This window comes from Cynocephalus volans, chromosome 15, assembly GCF_027409185.1.
Source record: "Cynocephalus volans isolate mCynVol1 chromosome 15, mCynVol1.pri, whole genome shotgun sequence".
NCBI classification, from domain to species: domain Eukaryota; kingdom Metazoa; phylum Chordata; class Mammalia; order Dermoptera; family Cynocephalidae; genus Cynocephalus; species Cynocephalus volans.
The window spans coordinates 9,224,830-9,241,131 of record NC_084474.1 but is presented as its reverse complement, the minus strand read 5'-3'; the positions used below and the strand labels follow the sequence as shown (position 1 = coordinate 9,241,131).

Genomic DNA, 16,302 nt, shown 5'->3' with positions numbered 1-16,302 from the left:
AAACTTGGGGAACTGAGGCACTCAGCTACAGAATAATACAGTGTAATTAGGTATGATGAAGGCCATTCGCACCTGAAGATGTTCAAAAGTAGCACTTTGAAGTAACATGCCACAATTGGTCAAGAATTTTGAACAGAGGATCAATCATACAAGTCAGAAGAAGCTACATGGCTTGTATATCCTAATATGTGGAATAGAAAAATAAAATTCTGCTGAAGTCAACTCTGCTGCTCTTCCTGCTTGCAAGCACAGAGGATAATTGATAGATCTAAATGTAACCAGAGAGAATTGCTTTGTCTGTAGCATGTGTATTTTGAGGGCCGACCCCGTGGCGCACTCGGGAGAGTGCAGCGCTGGGAGCACAGCATCGCTCCCGTTGCGGGTTCGGATCCTGTATAGGAATGGCCAGTGCACTCACTGGCTGAGTGCTGGTCACGAAAAAGACAAAAAAATAAAATAAAAAAGAATGTGTATTTTGAAAGGTGAAGTACAAGAAATTTCAAAAATATTTACAAAATAACAAATCTATTTACTCCAAAATACAAAAGAAAAATTAAAATTAAAGTTTTATTTTGTCTATAAAACATGTTGATTTTAACTTTTATTAACTACATGTATAGTTTAGCATTTGTTACATTTTAATGTACTGTGTACTTTAGATTTTTTCACTTTGCAGTAATACCCTGATGTGCAAAAAGATTGCTAAGAAATATGAACAAATGGCAATTTTATTATTTTTAGCTAAATAATTTCAAAAGAAAAATAATAAAAATCATGTCAAATCATTGAGTATAAAATTACATATAATATGCAATGTTCTAGAATGATCATATGATGTTATGCATGACATTTCCAAGATGAAAGCTTCTATAGCTTACAAAAGACTTAATGCAAAAGACCTGAGAGGAAAAAAATGGCATAAAACAGTAACAGACCTACTTTTTACTTCCTGGCTTATCATAATACTTAAATGATGAAGCAACCAAGGATTTAATATCTAACAGATAAATCAGATGTGATAGCAGTTTTCACAAACTATAAGTATACATTATTTTTCTTGAGTTTTCTTTGTGTTATCTCCTTATTGCTATGAATATGCCTGGGCCATCTTACTGTGTTGTTGGGATGGTAGTTGAGATGTAAGCCACTGTCACAAAGGGGAGAGGAGGTACCACTGCTCTGGTCACTTGGGGCACCTGCAGGAGACAAAATTCCAACATTCCACTGGTTAGATTTCCATACCATTCTAGACTGACATATTCCACATTAAACTTGTGAGTATACTCAATAATATCAAATACATCATATAATAAAGTAAAACTTTATTTCTCTTATATCAGAGTGAGAGTTTTGCAAGTAAGCTGAGTGACTACAGATATTGGGGCAGTATAAAAGACACATAAATAGATATCTTTGATTTCAGAAAAAGTAAAGCATTGTAAAGGGAGATATACAACCTTATAAATAGTATTGTTTTGTATTATTATTCAAAGTAGCCTTCATTTATAAGCTATACTTATAAGAGTGCAAGATTTTGTCTGTCTACAAAGTTTCATTTCATGTCATGTTTCAACCTACTGGCAAATCCAATCTTTAGAAACCATAATTTTCCATGATGTAAAATGCTTGTATTAGCTTTGTCTTTATAAGTGCTCTTGGTATGTATTCAAGTACGTGCATTGAAGCTATCTAATTCTGCAAAACTGCAATGATGAAACTTTATGTTAGCCCTTATGAGAACACTATCATATTTATTTTTTAAAGATGAGCAATGTGTACCTTAAAGATTTTTAATTTTCCAAGATTTCACAATTTAGTAAGGAATACAGTCAGAACTGGAATTCATATTTCTCGATTTCTGATTCCTTGCTTTTTATAAAGTAATTATTTTTTGGAGCTGCAAATGTTGATAAACATGACCTGTCAATGTAATTGCCTCCCAATTATTATTTGAAATATTATACTTAACTTCAAACATCACAGGTCATAGGTAACAATCCCAACATAGTAACCAATGTACTCAAAAAATGAACGATTTCGTTCTCGTCTTTTATCACTCTAAAATTTTACAGTTTTTCTGGTGCGAAGAATGGGATCAAAGGATTTCTTGCCTGGACACAGTTTTCCGCTCTCTAAACCTTGAGGATTTCACACTATGTTTTAGCTACTTTTTCTTGTAAATTTCATCACCACTTCCTCTTCTGAAACAATATTTTTAATACGTATACATAATACATTAAAACATATTCATTTTGAACTGAATAAAATGAAAACACAGCATATCAAATTCTGTGAATGAATCTTAATCAGTCATTTGAGCAAAACTTAAATATTTTAAAGTATACACAAAAAGAAGGTAGGTGTGTAGGTGTAAACTCAAGGATCTATGCTTGTATCTTAAAATAGGAATGAAAGAACAAATTAAATCAAAGTAAATATAAGACAGAAAATAATAAAAAATAAAGATAGAAAAAAACAAAGCAGAAAACAGAAAGTAATAAAGAAAATTAACCAAGACAATAATGAGTTCCTTGGGAAGATTAACAAAATACATAAACCCATATCAAAAATAATCTAGAGGGAAAGAAAGAAAATACAAGTTACCAATATCAGGAATGAAAGAGGGGTCAATACTGATAGCTGACAGATATTAAAGGGAATAATAAAAGGATATAATGGATAACTTTAAGCAAATTAATTAATAAGTTAGCTGAAATGGACAAATATGTTTTTAAAAAAAATCTAACCAAAACATGCAAAAGAAGAAAGAGAGATCAAAGGAGAGATTTAATTCGTACCAAAAAATAATTATAATAATTCTAGGCTCAGATTGCTTCTCTGGTAAATTTGTTCAGTCATTTAAGAAAGAGACACTATCATTATTAAACAGATTTTTTTCTGGAAATAAATAAATAACTGCCACTCCACAATTTTTATTAAGAAATAGTAAACCTCATACTAAAACTCCACTAAACATTATGAGAAAATGCAAATGGATGTTCCCTCATGAACACAGGTAAGAAAGAAAGAAGTCAACCATATATTAGCAAATTGAATTCAACTATATACAAAAAAATATTATATCACTTCATGACAAAGTGCTGTTTATCCTAGGAATGCAAGCTTGGTTTGACATTCAGCACCAGTTTTTAAAAACTCACTATATCAACAGACTAAAAAAAAAGAAAATACATATATATATGGTATCTCAAGAGACATACAAAAAAGTCTGTGAGGCAATTCAACATTGACTTTTTTTGTTTTTTGTTTTAAAGCCTTTAGTATCCTAGGTACAGGAGGCACTTCCTCATCCCAATAAAGGACATCTGTGAGTACTCATAGCTAATACCATAATTAATGATAAAAGCCTGAATTTTTCTTCCAAAACATCAGAAGCAAGAAGAGAATGGCTGCTCTCAAGATTTTATTAAACATTTTTCAAAAGGTCCTAACCATTGCAATAGACAAGAAAAAGTAATTATATTAATAAAGATTGGAAAGGAAGAAGTAAAACATTATTTGTAGAAGACATAATTGTATATGTAGAAAAACTTAAAGGATGTAAAATTAATAAGAAAATTAAGCTATGTTGTAGTATATGTCAACATATAAGAATAAATTGTATTTTTGTGTGTTAGCAATAGACAACTGAAAAATGAAATTTTAGAATATTATTAACAATAGAATAAAAACATGTAATGCATAAAAATAAATTTAATGAAAGATGTTCAATAATTCTCCATTGAAAACACCAAAATATGTCTTAAAGAATTGATGGAACTAAAGGGATAGATAGATAATAATACAGTAATAGTAGGAGATTTAAGTAACCAACTTTCAGTAATGGATAGAGCAGCTAGACAGAAGAAACATAAAGAAACAGAGGACTTGAACAAAATTATAGACCAATTTGACCTAAAACACACATACAGTACATTCCACCCATCAGTAGCACAGTACACATTCTTCTCATGTGTACACAGAATATTCTACCAGATAGTTTACAAGTTAGGTCATAAAACAAATCTTTACAAATTTAAGATTAAAATCATCCAAGTACTTTTTTATGACCACAAAGGAATGAAATTAGAAATCAATAACAGAAGGATAACTGGAAAATTCACAAATATGTGGGAATTAAACAAGATACTTTTGAACAACTAATCAGTCAAAGAAAAAAATCTCAGGAGAATTTTAAAAATATCCTGAGACAAATGAAAATAAAACACAACATATCATAACTATGGGATGCAGGAAAAGAATTACAAATAAAGAAGTTTTTATCAATAAACACTTGTATTTTAAAGTAGTATATATAAAAAGAAAGACCTCAAGTTAACAATCTAACTGCACACCTCAAGGAACTAGAAAAAGAACAAACTAAACTCAACTTAGTAGAAGGAAGGAAATAATAAAGATTAGAGCAGAAATAAACAAAATAGAAAAGTGAAAATCAACTAAACTAAGAGCTATTTTATTGAAAAGATCAATAATATTGACAAATCTTAGCTGGACGAAGAAATAAAAAGAGAACACTCAAATAAAAACCAGAAATGAAAGAGCAGACATTATAACTGATGACACAAAAATAAAAAGGGTAAGATAGTAGTATGGACAATTATATGCCAATAAACCAGATAACCTAGAATAAATTGATAAACTTCTGAAAATATGCAACCTATCAATACTGAATCATGAAGAAATAAATAATGTGAATAGACATGTAACTAGTAAGTAGGTTAAATCAGTCACCAAACACCTCCCAAAAAGGAGGCCCAGGACAAGATGGCTGCACTGGAAAACTCTACCAAACATTTAAAAAATTATTAACACAATTAAAAAAAAAAAAAAAAAAAAAACTTTTCCAAAAAACTGAAAAGCAGGGAACATTACGAAACAAGGTCAGCATTACATTAAAAGGACCATGACTGAGTGTGAATTATTCCTGGAATGCAACGATGTTTCAACATAGGAAAATAAATCCATGTAATACACCATGCTAACTGAATAAAAAAAAAAAACAGAACACATAATCATCTCAATTGATGCAGAAAACAACAATTTAACATTATTCATCACCCTTTCATGATTAAAAAAAATAAATTCAACAAACTAGAAATAAAAGGAAATTACCTCAACATGATAAAGAAGAGATATGAAAAGCCCACAGCTACTATCATTCTCAGTGATGGAAACCTAAAAACTTTCTCTCTAAGATCAAGAACAAGGCAAGGATGCCCACTCTCAGCTCTTCTAGTCAGCATAGTACTGGAAGTCCTAGCCAGAGCAATTAAGGAAGAAAAAGAAATAAAAATATCCAAGTTATAAAGGAAGAAGTAAAATTATATCTGTTTACAGATGGCATGAGCTTATATGTAGAAAATCCTAAAGAGTCCACAAAAAAACTTTTAGAACTAATAAACAAATTCAGTAAAGTTGCAGAATAGAAAAAATACAGACAAAAATGAGTTGTGATTCTATCTAATCACAATTAACAACCAAAAACAAAAATTAAGGAAACAATCCCATTTACAATAGCATCAAAAAGAATAATATACTTAGGAATAATCTAAATCAAGGAGGAAAGAATCTCATACACCAAAAAGTAAAAAACATTGTTGAAAAGTTACAGACAATACAAACAAATGGAAAGCATCCCATGTTTATGGATTGGAAGAATTACTATTGTTAAAATGTTCATATTAGCCAATGCAATCTACAGGTTCAATGCAATTCCTATCAAAATCCCTATGGTATATTCTTGCAGAAATAGAAAAAGAGAAACCTAAAATTCATATTGAACCACAAAAAATTCTGAATAGCCAAAACAATCTTGAGAGAATAAACAAACAAACAAAAACCAAGATGAAGACTTTACATTTTCTGACCTCAAGATATATTACAAACCTATGGTAATCAAGAAAGTATGGTACTGGCATGAAGACAGACATAAAGACCAACAAAATGAGAATTCAGAAATTAACTCTCAACACATTATCAAGTGATCTTCAACAAGGTGTCAGGCCTACACAATGGGAGAAGAATAGCCTTTTAAACAAATTATGTTGATAAAACTGGATATCCAATTGTGAAAAAATAAATATTGAACCCTTACCTTACACTATATATGAAAATTAACTCAAAATAAACTAAAGACCTAAACATTAGACTTGAAGCTATAAAATTCCTAGAAGAAAACTTAGGGAAAATCTTCATGACACTAGATTTGGGAATGATTTCCTTGACATGACACCAAAAGCACAGGCAACAGAAACAAGAAAAGACAAATAGGATTACAGAAGAATTAAACATTCTGTGCAGCAAAGAAAACAATCAATATAGTGAGTGAGAGAGCAACCTATGAAATGAGAGAATATATTTGCAAACTATATGTCTGATAAGGGGTTAATATCCAGAACTTCTACAATTCAACAACAACCTCGGAAACCAAAAAACACACACAAAAAAGTCCAATGACTAAATTAAAAAATGGACAAAAGACTTGAATAGACATTTCTTTAAAGAAGATGTACAAATGGCCAACAAGCATATGAGAAGATGTTCATCATCACTAATCATCGGGGAAATGCAAATCAAAACCACGATGAAATATAACCTCGCAATCATTAGGATGGCCACTATCAAAATAAATAAATAAACAAATAAATAAATAAATAAACCCAAAAATAATGTGTCAATGAAGATATGAAAAATTTGAAACTCTTGACACTGTTGCTGGGAGTGTGCAATAGTGCAGCCACTATGGAAAACGTAGGGACATTCTTGCAAAACATCACAATAGAATTACCATATGATTCAGCAATCCCACTTCCGGGTATGTATCCAAAGTAACAAAAAGCAGGATCACGAAGTGATATTTGTACACCATGTCCATTTCAGCATTATTTACAATAGCCAAGAGGTGGAACCAGCTTAAATGTTCATTGATTCATGAATGGATTTTAAAACTGTGATATGCTGGAAGGAGGAAAAATCCCAGAAAATCACTAAAATGTATCATTATACTGAGAAAATTGAGATTCAGCAGGGACACACATTTAAAAAATAAAACAATATATAATATATCCCTCAAAAAATTAAAAAATTTATGTGGTATGTACATATAATGGAATTTTATTCAATATTATAAAGGAATGAAATTCTGTGATATGCTAAAACATGGATAAACCTTAAGGACATTATGCTAAGTGAAATAAGCCAGTCCCAAAAAAGATAAATATTTTATTATTTCACTTTAATGAAGTATCTAAATTAGTTAACCCCTTATAATCAGAAAATAGAACGGTTTTTGCCAGGAGTTGGGAGCAGGAGAAATGGCTAATTGTTGTTTAAGGGATACAGAGTTTCAGTTTTGCAGGATGAAAAAGTTCTGAAGATCCATTGCACAATCATGTGCATATAGTTAACATTACTATACTATACACTTAAAAATGGTTAAGATGTTAAATTTTATGTTATGTATTATTTACCACAATAAAAAATATTTTCATTTTTGAAATATGTTTGGCAATTTATTAACAAGTTAATTATACATCTCTCCTGTCACTCAGGAATTCCACTCCTAGGTATTTATTTACTGTAGTGAAAGAAAATTATAAAACTGCCAAAAGCCCTGTACAAGAATGTTTATAGCAGCATCATTTATAATAGCAAAATACTGGAAACAGCTCTGGTACCTACAACAGGAGAATGCATTAACAAACTTTATTATATTCATACAATGAAATATTACACAGCAATATAAATGAACAAACTACTGAAATATATAGCATAGGTAAATCTGAAAGAAATTATTCATAATGAAAGAAGCCAGACACAAAAAATTACACGCAGTATGGTTCCATTTTATAAAGTTCTAGAAGAGGCAAAATAATATATGTTGATAATAATAGATGGTGAGATATTAAGTTAGAGGGTGTTTCCAGGGCTGTTGTTTACTGGGAAGAGCCACAGAAAAACTGTTCTATGACTGAAAGGGATTAAGCAAATGTGTGCCTTTCAGTACTGATCCAACTGCATTTAAGATCTTTGCACTTACCTGGCAGGTTAGCTCAGTTGCTTAGAGCATGATGCTAATACGATCTTTGTACTTTATTGCATGTAAATTATGCCTCAGAGAAAACATATTCTTTTTAATTTTTTTAGCAAAAATATTAGATAATGTACATTTTATTTCAGAGCAAAGAGCAAGGAAGGAAAATTGATAAGGAAATTTTAAGTAAGTCTTGTGTAAATTATTACATTTCCACACAAGGCAAATTCTCCCTTCAATCTTCTGACTCTCATCAGGACAGCTTCAGTGTAAATCTTGTGTGGCAAGCGTAGTAATCAAATCAGAGCACAGTGGCTCCTTGAACAACTTTGGTTTGAACTGCACTGGTCCACCTACAACTGAATTTTTTTCAATAAGTATATTGGAAAAATTATATTGACACAGTTAAGTGGACTACCTAACAGTATGCTATTAGTAGGCTACTAGTAAGTAGTTAAGTAGTTTAGTAGTAAACTACTTTAAGTAAAGATGCAGTGCCCCCAACGCCCTACACCTGCAGGGCTTGGGGTGCACAGCATGGCCTGGCTTCAACTTGGGCATAGTGTACTGGAACAGTAGTTAAGTACTTAAGTTTGGGTGGATTCAAAAGTTATAGGTGGATTTTTGACTATGTGGGGTCAGCACCCCCACATAAGGATCAACTGTTTATCATGGTCTGATTTGAGAAAATGTATTCACCAAATACTTTCAATGAAATTTAATGGAGATACATAATGCGCACAGGATATTTGATATGACACCCATGTTTAAAACAAATAACACTTCTGCTACAGGTTGGAAAAGAATGGTAATGTGGTGAATACTTTCTGAAACAAAAATAACATCTGCTCCCTTCTCATGAGGGTTAGTAGAGCACTTTCTGATATAAAATGTTTATATTCAGGCAGGAATGCTAACTTTCAAAACAGATAGCAAATTTACTATCAGAAAATAATGGTTTGCATAGTGAATATGATGATGTGAACATTTTGTTCATTCTTCATAAATGCTTACATGCACAGTCTTCATTCAATGGGAGTTTGAGGAAAGCAGGTGCTCTTTTTAAAAAAGACACTGTTAGCGTCACTTCTTCTCCAGCATTCCGAAGAACCTGAACCTAAGAATAAAAAGAACGCAATTTTTATCATGTTTACTAAGCTTTATGCCATTACAAAACCTTGAAATTATTCGTTGTCTTTTCCACTTCCCATTATTCCCTAAAGGTCAGAAACATTTTATGAAAGACAGAGGGAGTAAACTGATGCTTCAGTGATACGGCCATCAGTGTCCTGCCTCCCCTCACCACTCTGTGGTCCCCTGTCCATGTACACTGTGCACCGTCTGTTCACACTTGTCCAGGTCTTCCTGAATTTATGGCCTATACTAGGCAATATGAGGGAGCATAAAGTCTACTGAAAGACAGATGTAATGTTGAAATCACTGTACTTAGAAATTTAATAAATATTTATTAAGCATCTACTATGCATCATTAAATAGGATAAGCTTTGGAGATCTAAGAAAAAATGATCCTGCAGATATTGACCAGAGTGCTAATTCAAATTAAATAAAATTGGACCAATTCACTTAAACCCTTTCTTAAAAAATAAATAGGCTTTACTGTCCTACTTCACCTTTAAATATTTTCTTTTCTTTTCCTTGCAAACTAGGTATAATGATGGAATCTGTTGTTAATAACTCTCAACACTTTTTAAACTATAAAATTAGTATGTCTACTTCTACCAGTTAAAATAATCTCAATTTCTCCCAAAATCATATCTAGAACAATGTAAGCGATGTAAATTTAAAATATTTTAAAAACTTAAAAAAAGAATAAGAAGCTGAGGATTTTTTGGTAGCAAACATAGCTGGAGAATATATAAACGTATTTATAATTTTAAACACTCATGTAAACTAAGGGGAGAATTAAGAATAGTGAAGAAGCAGTTAATAAATATGAAAATGTAACTTCTTATGAAATATACAGAAGAATTGTTCAAGCTTGAGTCATTAAAGAATTGGCTATCAAAACAACTTAGAAGACTTCTGGCCCTGACGAGATAGCATAGTCTCATACCTCTTTGCTCCTCCCCAGTAAGAACAACTACAAACACTGAAAAAAATGCAGGAGACAACCAAAAAGGGACTCTGAATGATGAAAAGAGAAAGGAGAACTGATTAGGGGTCTCAGAGGCTGGGTGTCCTACATGCCCCTGCCCAAAAGAAAAACACCAACCAGGCCTGGCATTTTCTGATTCCCAACATAAAAACAGAAGGCAACCATGCTAGGCTCACACAACCCCTGGACTGAATGAGTCTCTGCAACACCAGGCAAATTCACAGAACCGCTGAAGAGGACTGATTAGAAACCCTGGTGACAATGGGCGTAGAGCAGAGAGCTCTCCTTCCCACTGGGCCTGCAAATCCTCCTTCCCACTGGGCCTGCAAATCCTCTTCCCCACCCAGAGGCACAATGTGACCAGGAACACTAGCAGGAGGATCTCATCATAAGTGCCTAGTGAGGGAAATCACTTTGCCCTCAAGAGCCTGAGACTACCCTCTCCCACCTTGAGACACCACAGTGCTGGAGAGTCCCAACAAGGGTAACCCCTCCTCAGCATCCCCATCATCCCACCTCCTTCCCAGGCAGGACGTGAGCCTCCACAACAAACAGTGACCCAGAAGGGCTCTCAGACACAACTAGATAAAGCATTCCTTCATCTAATTAGTGGCGGCCGGGGTCCAATCTGGGAAAGCACTTTTTATCTCTTCAAACAACACCAGCAGGGAACAATGGGAGCCCCAGCAACACGCAATAAATTAATCAGATCAAAGCAGCACCAAACAGGCTCTAAAGCATATGTTGTAAATGAAACCACAGCCCACAAACCTGTGTGCTAAACATAGTGATTTCCTGCATTAAAAAAAAAAAGTCTTAAATAAGACTCAGAGTCATCAAACATAATAGAAAAACTGGGCAGGATATAATAAAAATCACATGTTGTACCTGGAAAAATCACAATTGGAAAGAAAAAAGGTATTCAACTAACATCAACAAGATAAATCACATATTAGAATTATCTGACAAGGATTTTGAAACAACCTTAATAAAAATGTTTCAACAAGAAATTACAAATTCTTTTGAGCTACATGAAAAGTTACAAAATCTCAGCAAAGAACTATCAAGTTATAAAAAGATCCAAATGGAAATTATACAATAACAAAAATTAAAAACTTTCTGGATTAGCTCAATAACAGTGGAGATGAGAGAGGACAGAATTAATGAAGATAAGTACAAACAATGGAATGAACCCAGTTTGAAGAACACAGAGAATACAGAGGATAGTTACAAAATATATAAAGTTTATATTATCTGTGTCACAGAGAAGAGGAGAAAGAAGGGTAGGGCTCAAAGAGTATTGAAACAAATAATGGCTGAAAACTTCTCAAACTGAGTGATAGACATCAGCCCACCAACTTAAGAAACTGAGGAACTCCAAAAGGATACAGCCAAAGAAATCTATACCAAGATTAAAATTTTGCAAACTAAAAACAACACACAAAAAAAGAAACTCTTAAAACTCTTAAAAGCAGCCAAGGATAAAGGACATATATGAGCATTCTTTTTTTTTTTTTTTTAAGAAATCAAATCCATGAATACATAAAAAAGACAATGCCTCTTGATCAAATGAAGTTTATTCCAGAAGTATGGGGTTGATTTAGCACTAAAAGGTCAATTAGCATAATTAATCATATTAAAAATGTAAACTGACTCATCAAAAATAATTTGAAAAAATCCAAAATCTATTTCTGATGAACACACTGAGCAAAGTAATAGTAGAAGGGAATTTCCACAAACTGACAGAGAACTTATAAAAAACTCACAGGTAACATCATACTAAATGGTGAAAGACTGAAGGCCTTAAGGCCCTAAGTATTGGGGCGGGGGGAGGGAAGGAATATCCATACTAACCTCTTCTAGTCAACATTACATTTTAATGAAGGTACTAGCCACAGCAATATAGAAGAAAAAAAATATGTATTAAGATTTGAAAGGAAAAAACAAAAGTGTGTCTTTATCTGCAGTTGACTTGATGGCTTACATAGACAATGCTGTGGAATCTACCAAAGGAAAAAAAAAAAAGAAAAAAGCTACTAATAAGAACTAACAAGCAATATGATAGTAGTTGTACTTAGCAAGGTTGCAGGATATAAGACAAACATACAAATAACAATTACATTTCTGTATACTAGCAATCAGAATTTCTAATTTTGACAACAGCAGTATTTATTAAAGCACCAAAAATATGATATTTTTGTGTTAATCTGACAAAAATTTATTGTAGCAAATGCAAACAAATAGTGCCAGAAAGCAGACTAGTGGTTGTCTAGGGAGTGGGAAGAAGTAAAAAAAAAAAAAAAAAGAAAAGGTGGAAGGAGAGATATAAAAGGACAAGATAAAATTTTTGTAGTTAATAAGTATTTTACTATCTTGTCTGTTCTAGTAATTTTATAGATTTATACATATATCCAAATGTATCATACTGTACACTAAATATGTACAGTTTATTGTATGTTAACTTTAGCTGAGTATTACTGGCTATAAAGACACAAAATAATTTTTAAAATCCAAAAAATCAATATACGTCACCATGTTAAAAGTAGAAAATTATATAATCATTTTGATAGATGCCAAGAAACATTTGATTAAAAATTTTTAAAAATGGAGTCTATAAATGATTATTCTTAAAATTATAAAATGTATGAACAAAAAACTCAGACATCATTGTTAATGGTGACTTATTGATATATTTTTTCCCTGAGATCAGAAATGAAGAAAAAATGTCCCCATCCCCTTTTTTCCTTAATCTTTCTTCAGTTCTTAGTACAATAAGGCAAAAAAGAACAAATAGCATGCATAAGAACTGAAAGAAGAAATAAAACTCTCATTTCCTGATATTACATGATTTTGAAATTAGAAAATCCTTAAGAACCCAAAGACATTATTATATAAGACATTATCAGCTGAGTTAAGAGAGCTTAGTAGGCAATAGCATAGATACAAATTTAATATATAAAGATCAGTGGATTTGGGTTTAATACCAACAAATATAACATGTATTTTTAAATAAATAGAAGGATATTTTATGTCATGGATTGCTAGATAAAATATTATAAAGATATCAATTCTGTTCTATTTTTCTATAGATTCAAGATAATCCAACTAAAAGTCCCAATAATTTTTCTTTCATTTTTTGCCTTAATATAAATTTATGAACTTGGCTTATGTATTGACATTGACATTATATTATCACACTTAATACTGATATACTCAGTATTATATAAATATTGGGAATTTGCAAGGAATTGAAATATATGGAGCAGTGTAATAAAATATCTAAATACTCATATTTGATAGTAAGTGTACAATAGATAATATCTAGTGTTAAACAATAAAAACATAACAGTACCAACATCTGAAGTGTAAATCTGGGAATAAATATGACATGTATAAGTTCAATGTGGTTGCCTAAGAAAGACAGTGTGTTTTAAATTTTTTTCACGTTTCCTCCTATGCTCTGAATGTATATTTCATCAGCCTGATACTGTCAGGTTGGAAAATACAGGTTCTATATTAGGAATAATAATGAATAGATTCTTCTTGCAAAATTTGAAATTGGAATTAACAAATTCAGTTATCTTTTTCATTTTTATTCAGAGTTTATGATTCAAATGAAATGTGAATTTTAAACAAACAAAGTGTTAGCAGAGTTATTCTTTCACACTGCCTTATGTGAGTAGCTGGGCAAAGGGACTGAGGTTGGTATATGATGGCAATCAGTAAAAATGGGAAAGGAAAATGGAGCTAAAATGATATTTATGAGTTTAATCTAATATTTAAACCACCATAAATCTAACAACTCAGCTCACGAACTGAATGTTCTTAAGTTCCATTCATCTGCTAAGAAGGAAACTTCATAAAACCTTTTTTTTGTTGTTGTTCTTCACCCTTTTCTCTCCTCCCTTAAAGCCTAGTCTGTCTTATATAAGAAATTTAGCTAAAGAGGAATTTAGCTACCTGCCACCACTCTGGTATATGAAGTCCAGAGTGCCCAGAGCAGTGTTTAATTGATATAAAGAGGGCCCTGCTGCTTGGCTGCTTTGCTTGGGCATGTTTTAAGCACATGTCAGGAAACACACACACACACACCCCTTCAGGGGCAACTGGGGCCATGAGACCAGCTTGTGAGCATCACAGTCCCTACCCTCCCATGACATTGGGGCAAGCAAATAAGACTTAGAGAGAGGAAGATGAGCTCCATTGCTGCCTGACAAGGAAAATGGAAAACAGCCACCTAGAGTTTTACCTTAACATTGGCTCATCCCACTTCACTAACTGTTAAGTGAAGTAAATTATGTCCTTAAAATCCTGGAACTGGGCTGAAAAGGATCTTAAACATGACTTTGAAGACTGATTTTGAAACAGGCTGTTTTACAGGCAAAATAACTAGGTTAATCTAGGCAACTGTAACATGCTTTAATATTCATCTTAAAATAGTTACTTCATGCAGACAACAAATAAATGAATAATTGTCATGAGGTGGCTTATAAATTGGGCGAAAATAAGACTTTACCTTATTACATGTATTATTGGGTGACAGTCAGTGATGAAACTGTAACTTAAAGGCTTTCACACTGGGGCTGGGGAGTCCTTCTGTCATCATGTATCTGCTTACACATTTAGGTTTACAAAGGAGTCTCCAGGGGTGGCAGAGTGAGGAAACACACTGCCCGTTTGTGCTTTAGTGTAAGTGTATGCATTCATACCTACAGATTTCACACAAAGTCATGGTGGTTGCCTGTTTTCAGGCAGGAGATAGGGCCTTCTTGAGAGATAAACATCTGACCAAGGAAGAAATCTGAAATATTCACAATAGTGGGTACTGTTGGATTGGATAGCAGAAATAATCCAACTTGAAATTAGGGTATAGAACTGTATCTAGGACAACCTTATCATATCACCTTTGGAAGGAGTGAGCAAATCAACTGAGAGAGGTCGTATGCCATTTGAAATGTAGAGGAAACAATGCAAAAGAAAAAAGGACACATCAGCTTTTACCTTGAATTGCTACAACCATAGGATGTGGAACAGTGATGGAAGAGATAGTAATACAACAAATTAGGGATGGAATTAGGATAATTGTGGACATATAAGTACAAGAAAGGTAATGCAATATCCCTGAAGATGCATTTTATTTATTAACTTAGTTCATTATCTTTCCTGCATTTTCATTTGTAAAAACATTTCATATATAGAAATATATATGCAAATATGTGTGTGTATATATACCTATATGAGTATATATAAAGAAGTGTAATAGGAATGCTTCTATAGGCATTTCTAGTCTAAATTTTATGTCATTTTAAAACAAAAATTCACAACAAAAAGTGTTTATCTGGTTTTTATGTTGAAATATGAAACTATTAAAACTTTAATATTTCAGAATTCCTAAAGTTTCAGACTAAAATGGCACCCAAGTGTGCAGTAATTTTGGTATTTTGGTAAATATTTGTTACAATTAAGAATAAAGATTCAACTTTCAACTCTAATAAATCTCATCTCTATTAGTAAGAATGTAATAATAATAATATATCAATGAATTTCAGTATGGGAGCCATTTTCTTTAGTGAGGCAAGAATGTTAAAACACTTGATCAAATCTTAGTATAATATTTAATATTGTGACTGAAAATAATTTCATAATTTTTGAAGACCCCATTGAAACAAGATTCTACATTATAAAAGTGTCTGAAAAGTCATACCCTATCCAAGTCAAACTTTAACACAAGTAAAATATATTGTTACCTAGTTCACATGGCTATAGAAATACTATTTCAGTATTTGTTTTAATTCCAAAATGATTTCCTAAATAATTCAAGCAATATTTTTCTCTGTTTTCTTATTGTTATGAGATAAATTGACTAGTTTATGATCCATTAAGCAGGTTAAATTAAATTTTACAATGGTTAAAAGCTCTACTTTAAAAAAAGCATCAGGAATAGAAGAGTAAAACAGAGTTTTATCTAATTCTTAAAAAATGTTATTTCAGGAGGAAATGATTGAAGTTGTCTAATTGATTCATTAAATTAAAATGAAAATTAAAAATAAAGGCTGACATAAATAGTATGAAGAAAAGAAACAAGAGACCATTATTAATATGAATATATATGATAGTACTGTATTTATAATGT

At 32.0% G+C, this 16,302-nt stretch overlaps 1 protein-coding gene across 2 annotated transcripts in view; it reads right to left on the bottom strand.

The window, feature by feature from the left end:
* SNTG1 (syntrophin gamma 1) overlaps positions 1-16,302 on the bottom strand; it is a 359,598-nt gene that overhangs the window by 239,658 nt on the left and 103,638 nt on the right. For both annotated transcript variants that reach the window (XM_063079906.1, XM_063079907.1), the window contains exons 7-8: positions 9,068-9,170; positions 1,114-1,196 (exon numbers count right to left, since the gene is read on the bottom strand). In XM_063079906.1, coding sequence (XP_062935976.1) covers positions 1,114-1,196; positions 9,068-9,170 — 186 coding nt within the window. The remainder of the gene's footprint in view (positions 1-1,113; positions 1,197-9,067; positions 9,171-16,302) is intronic.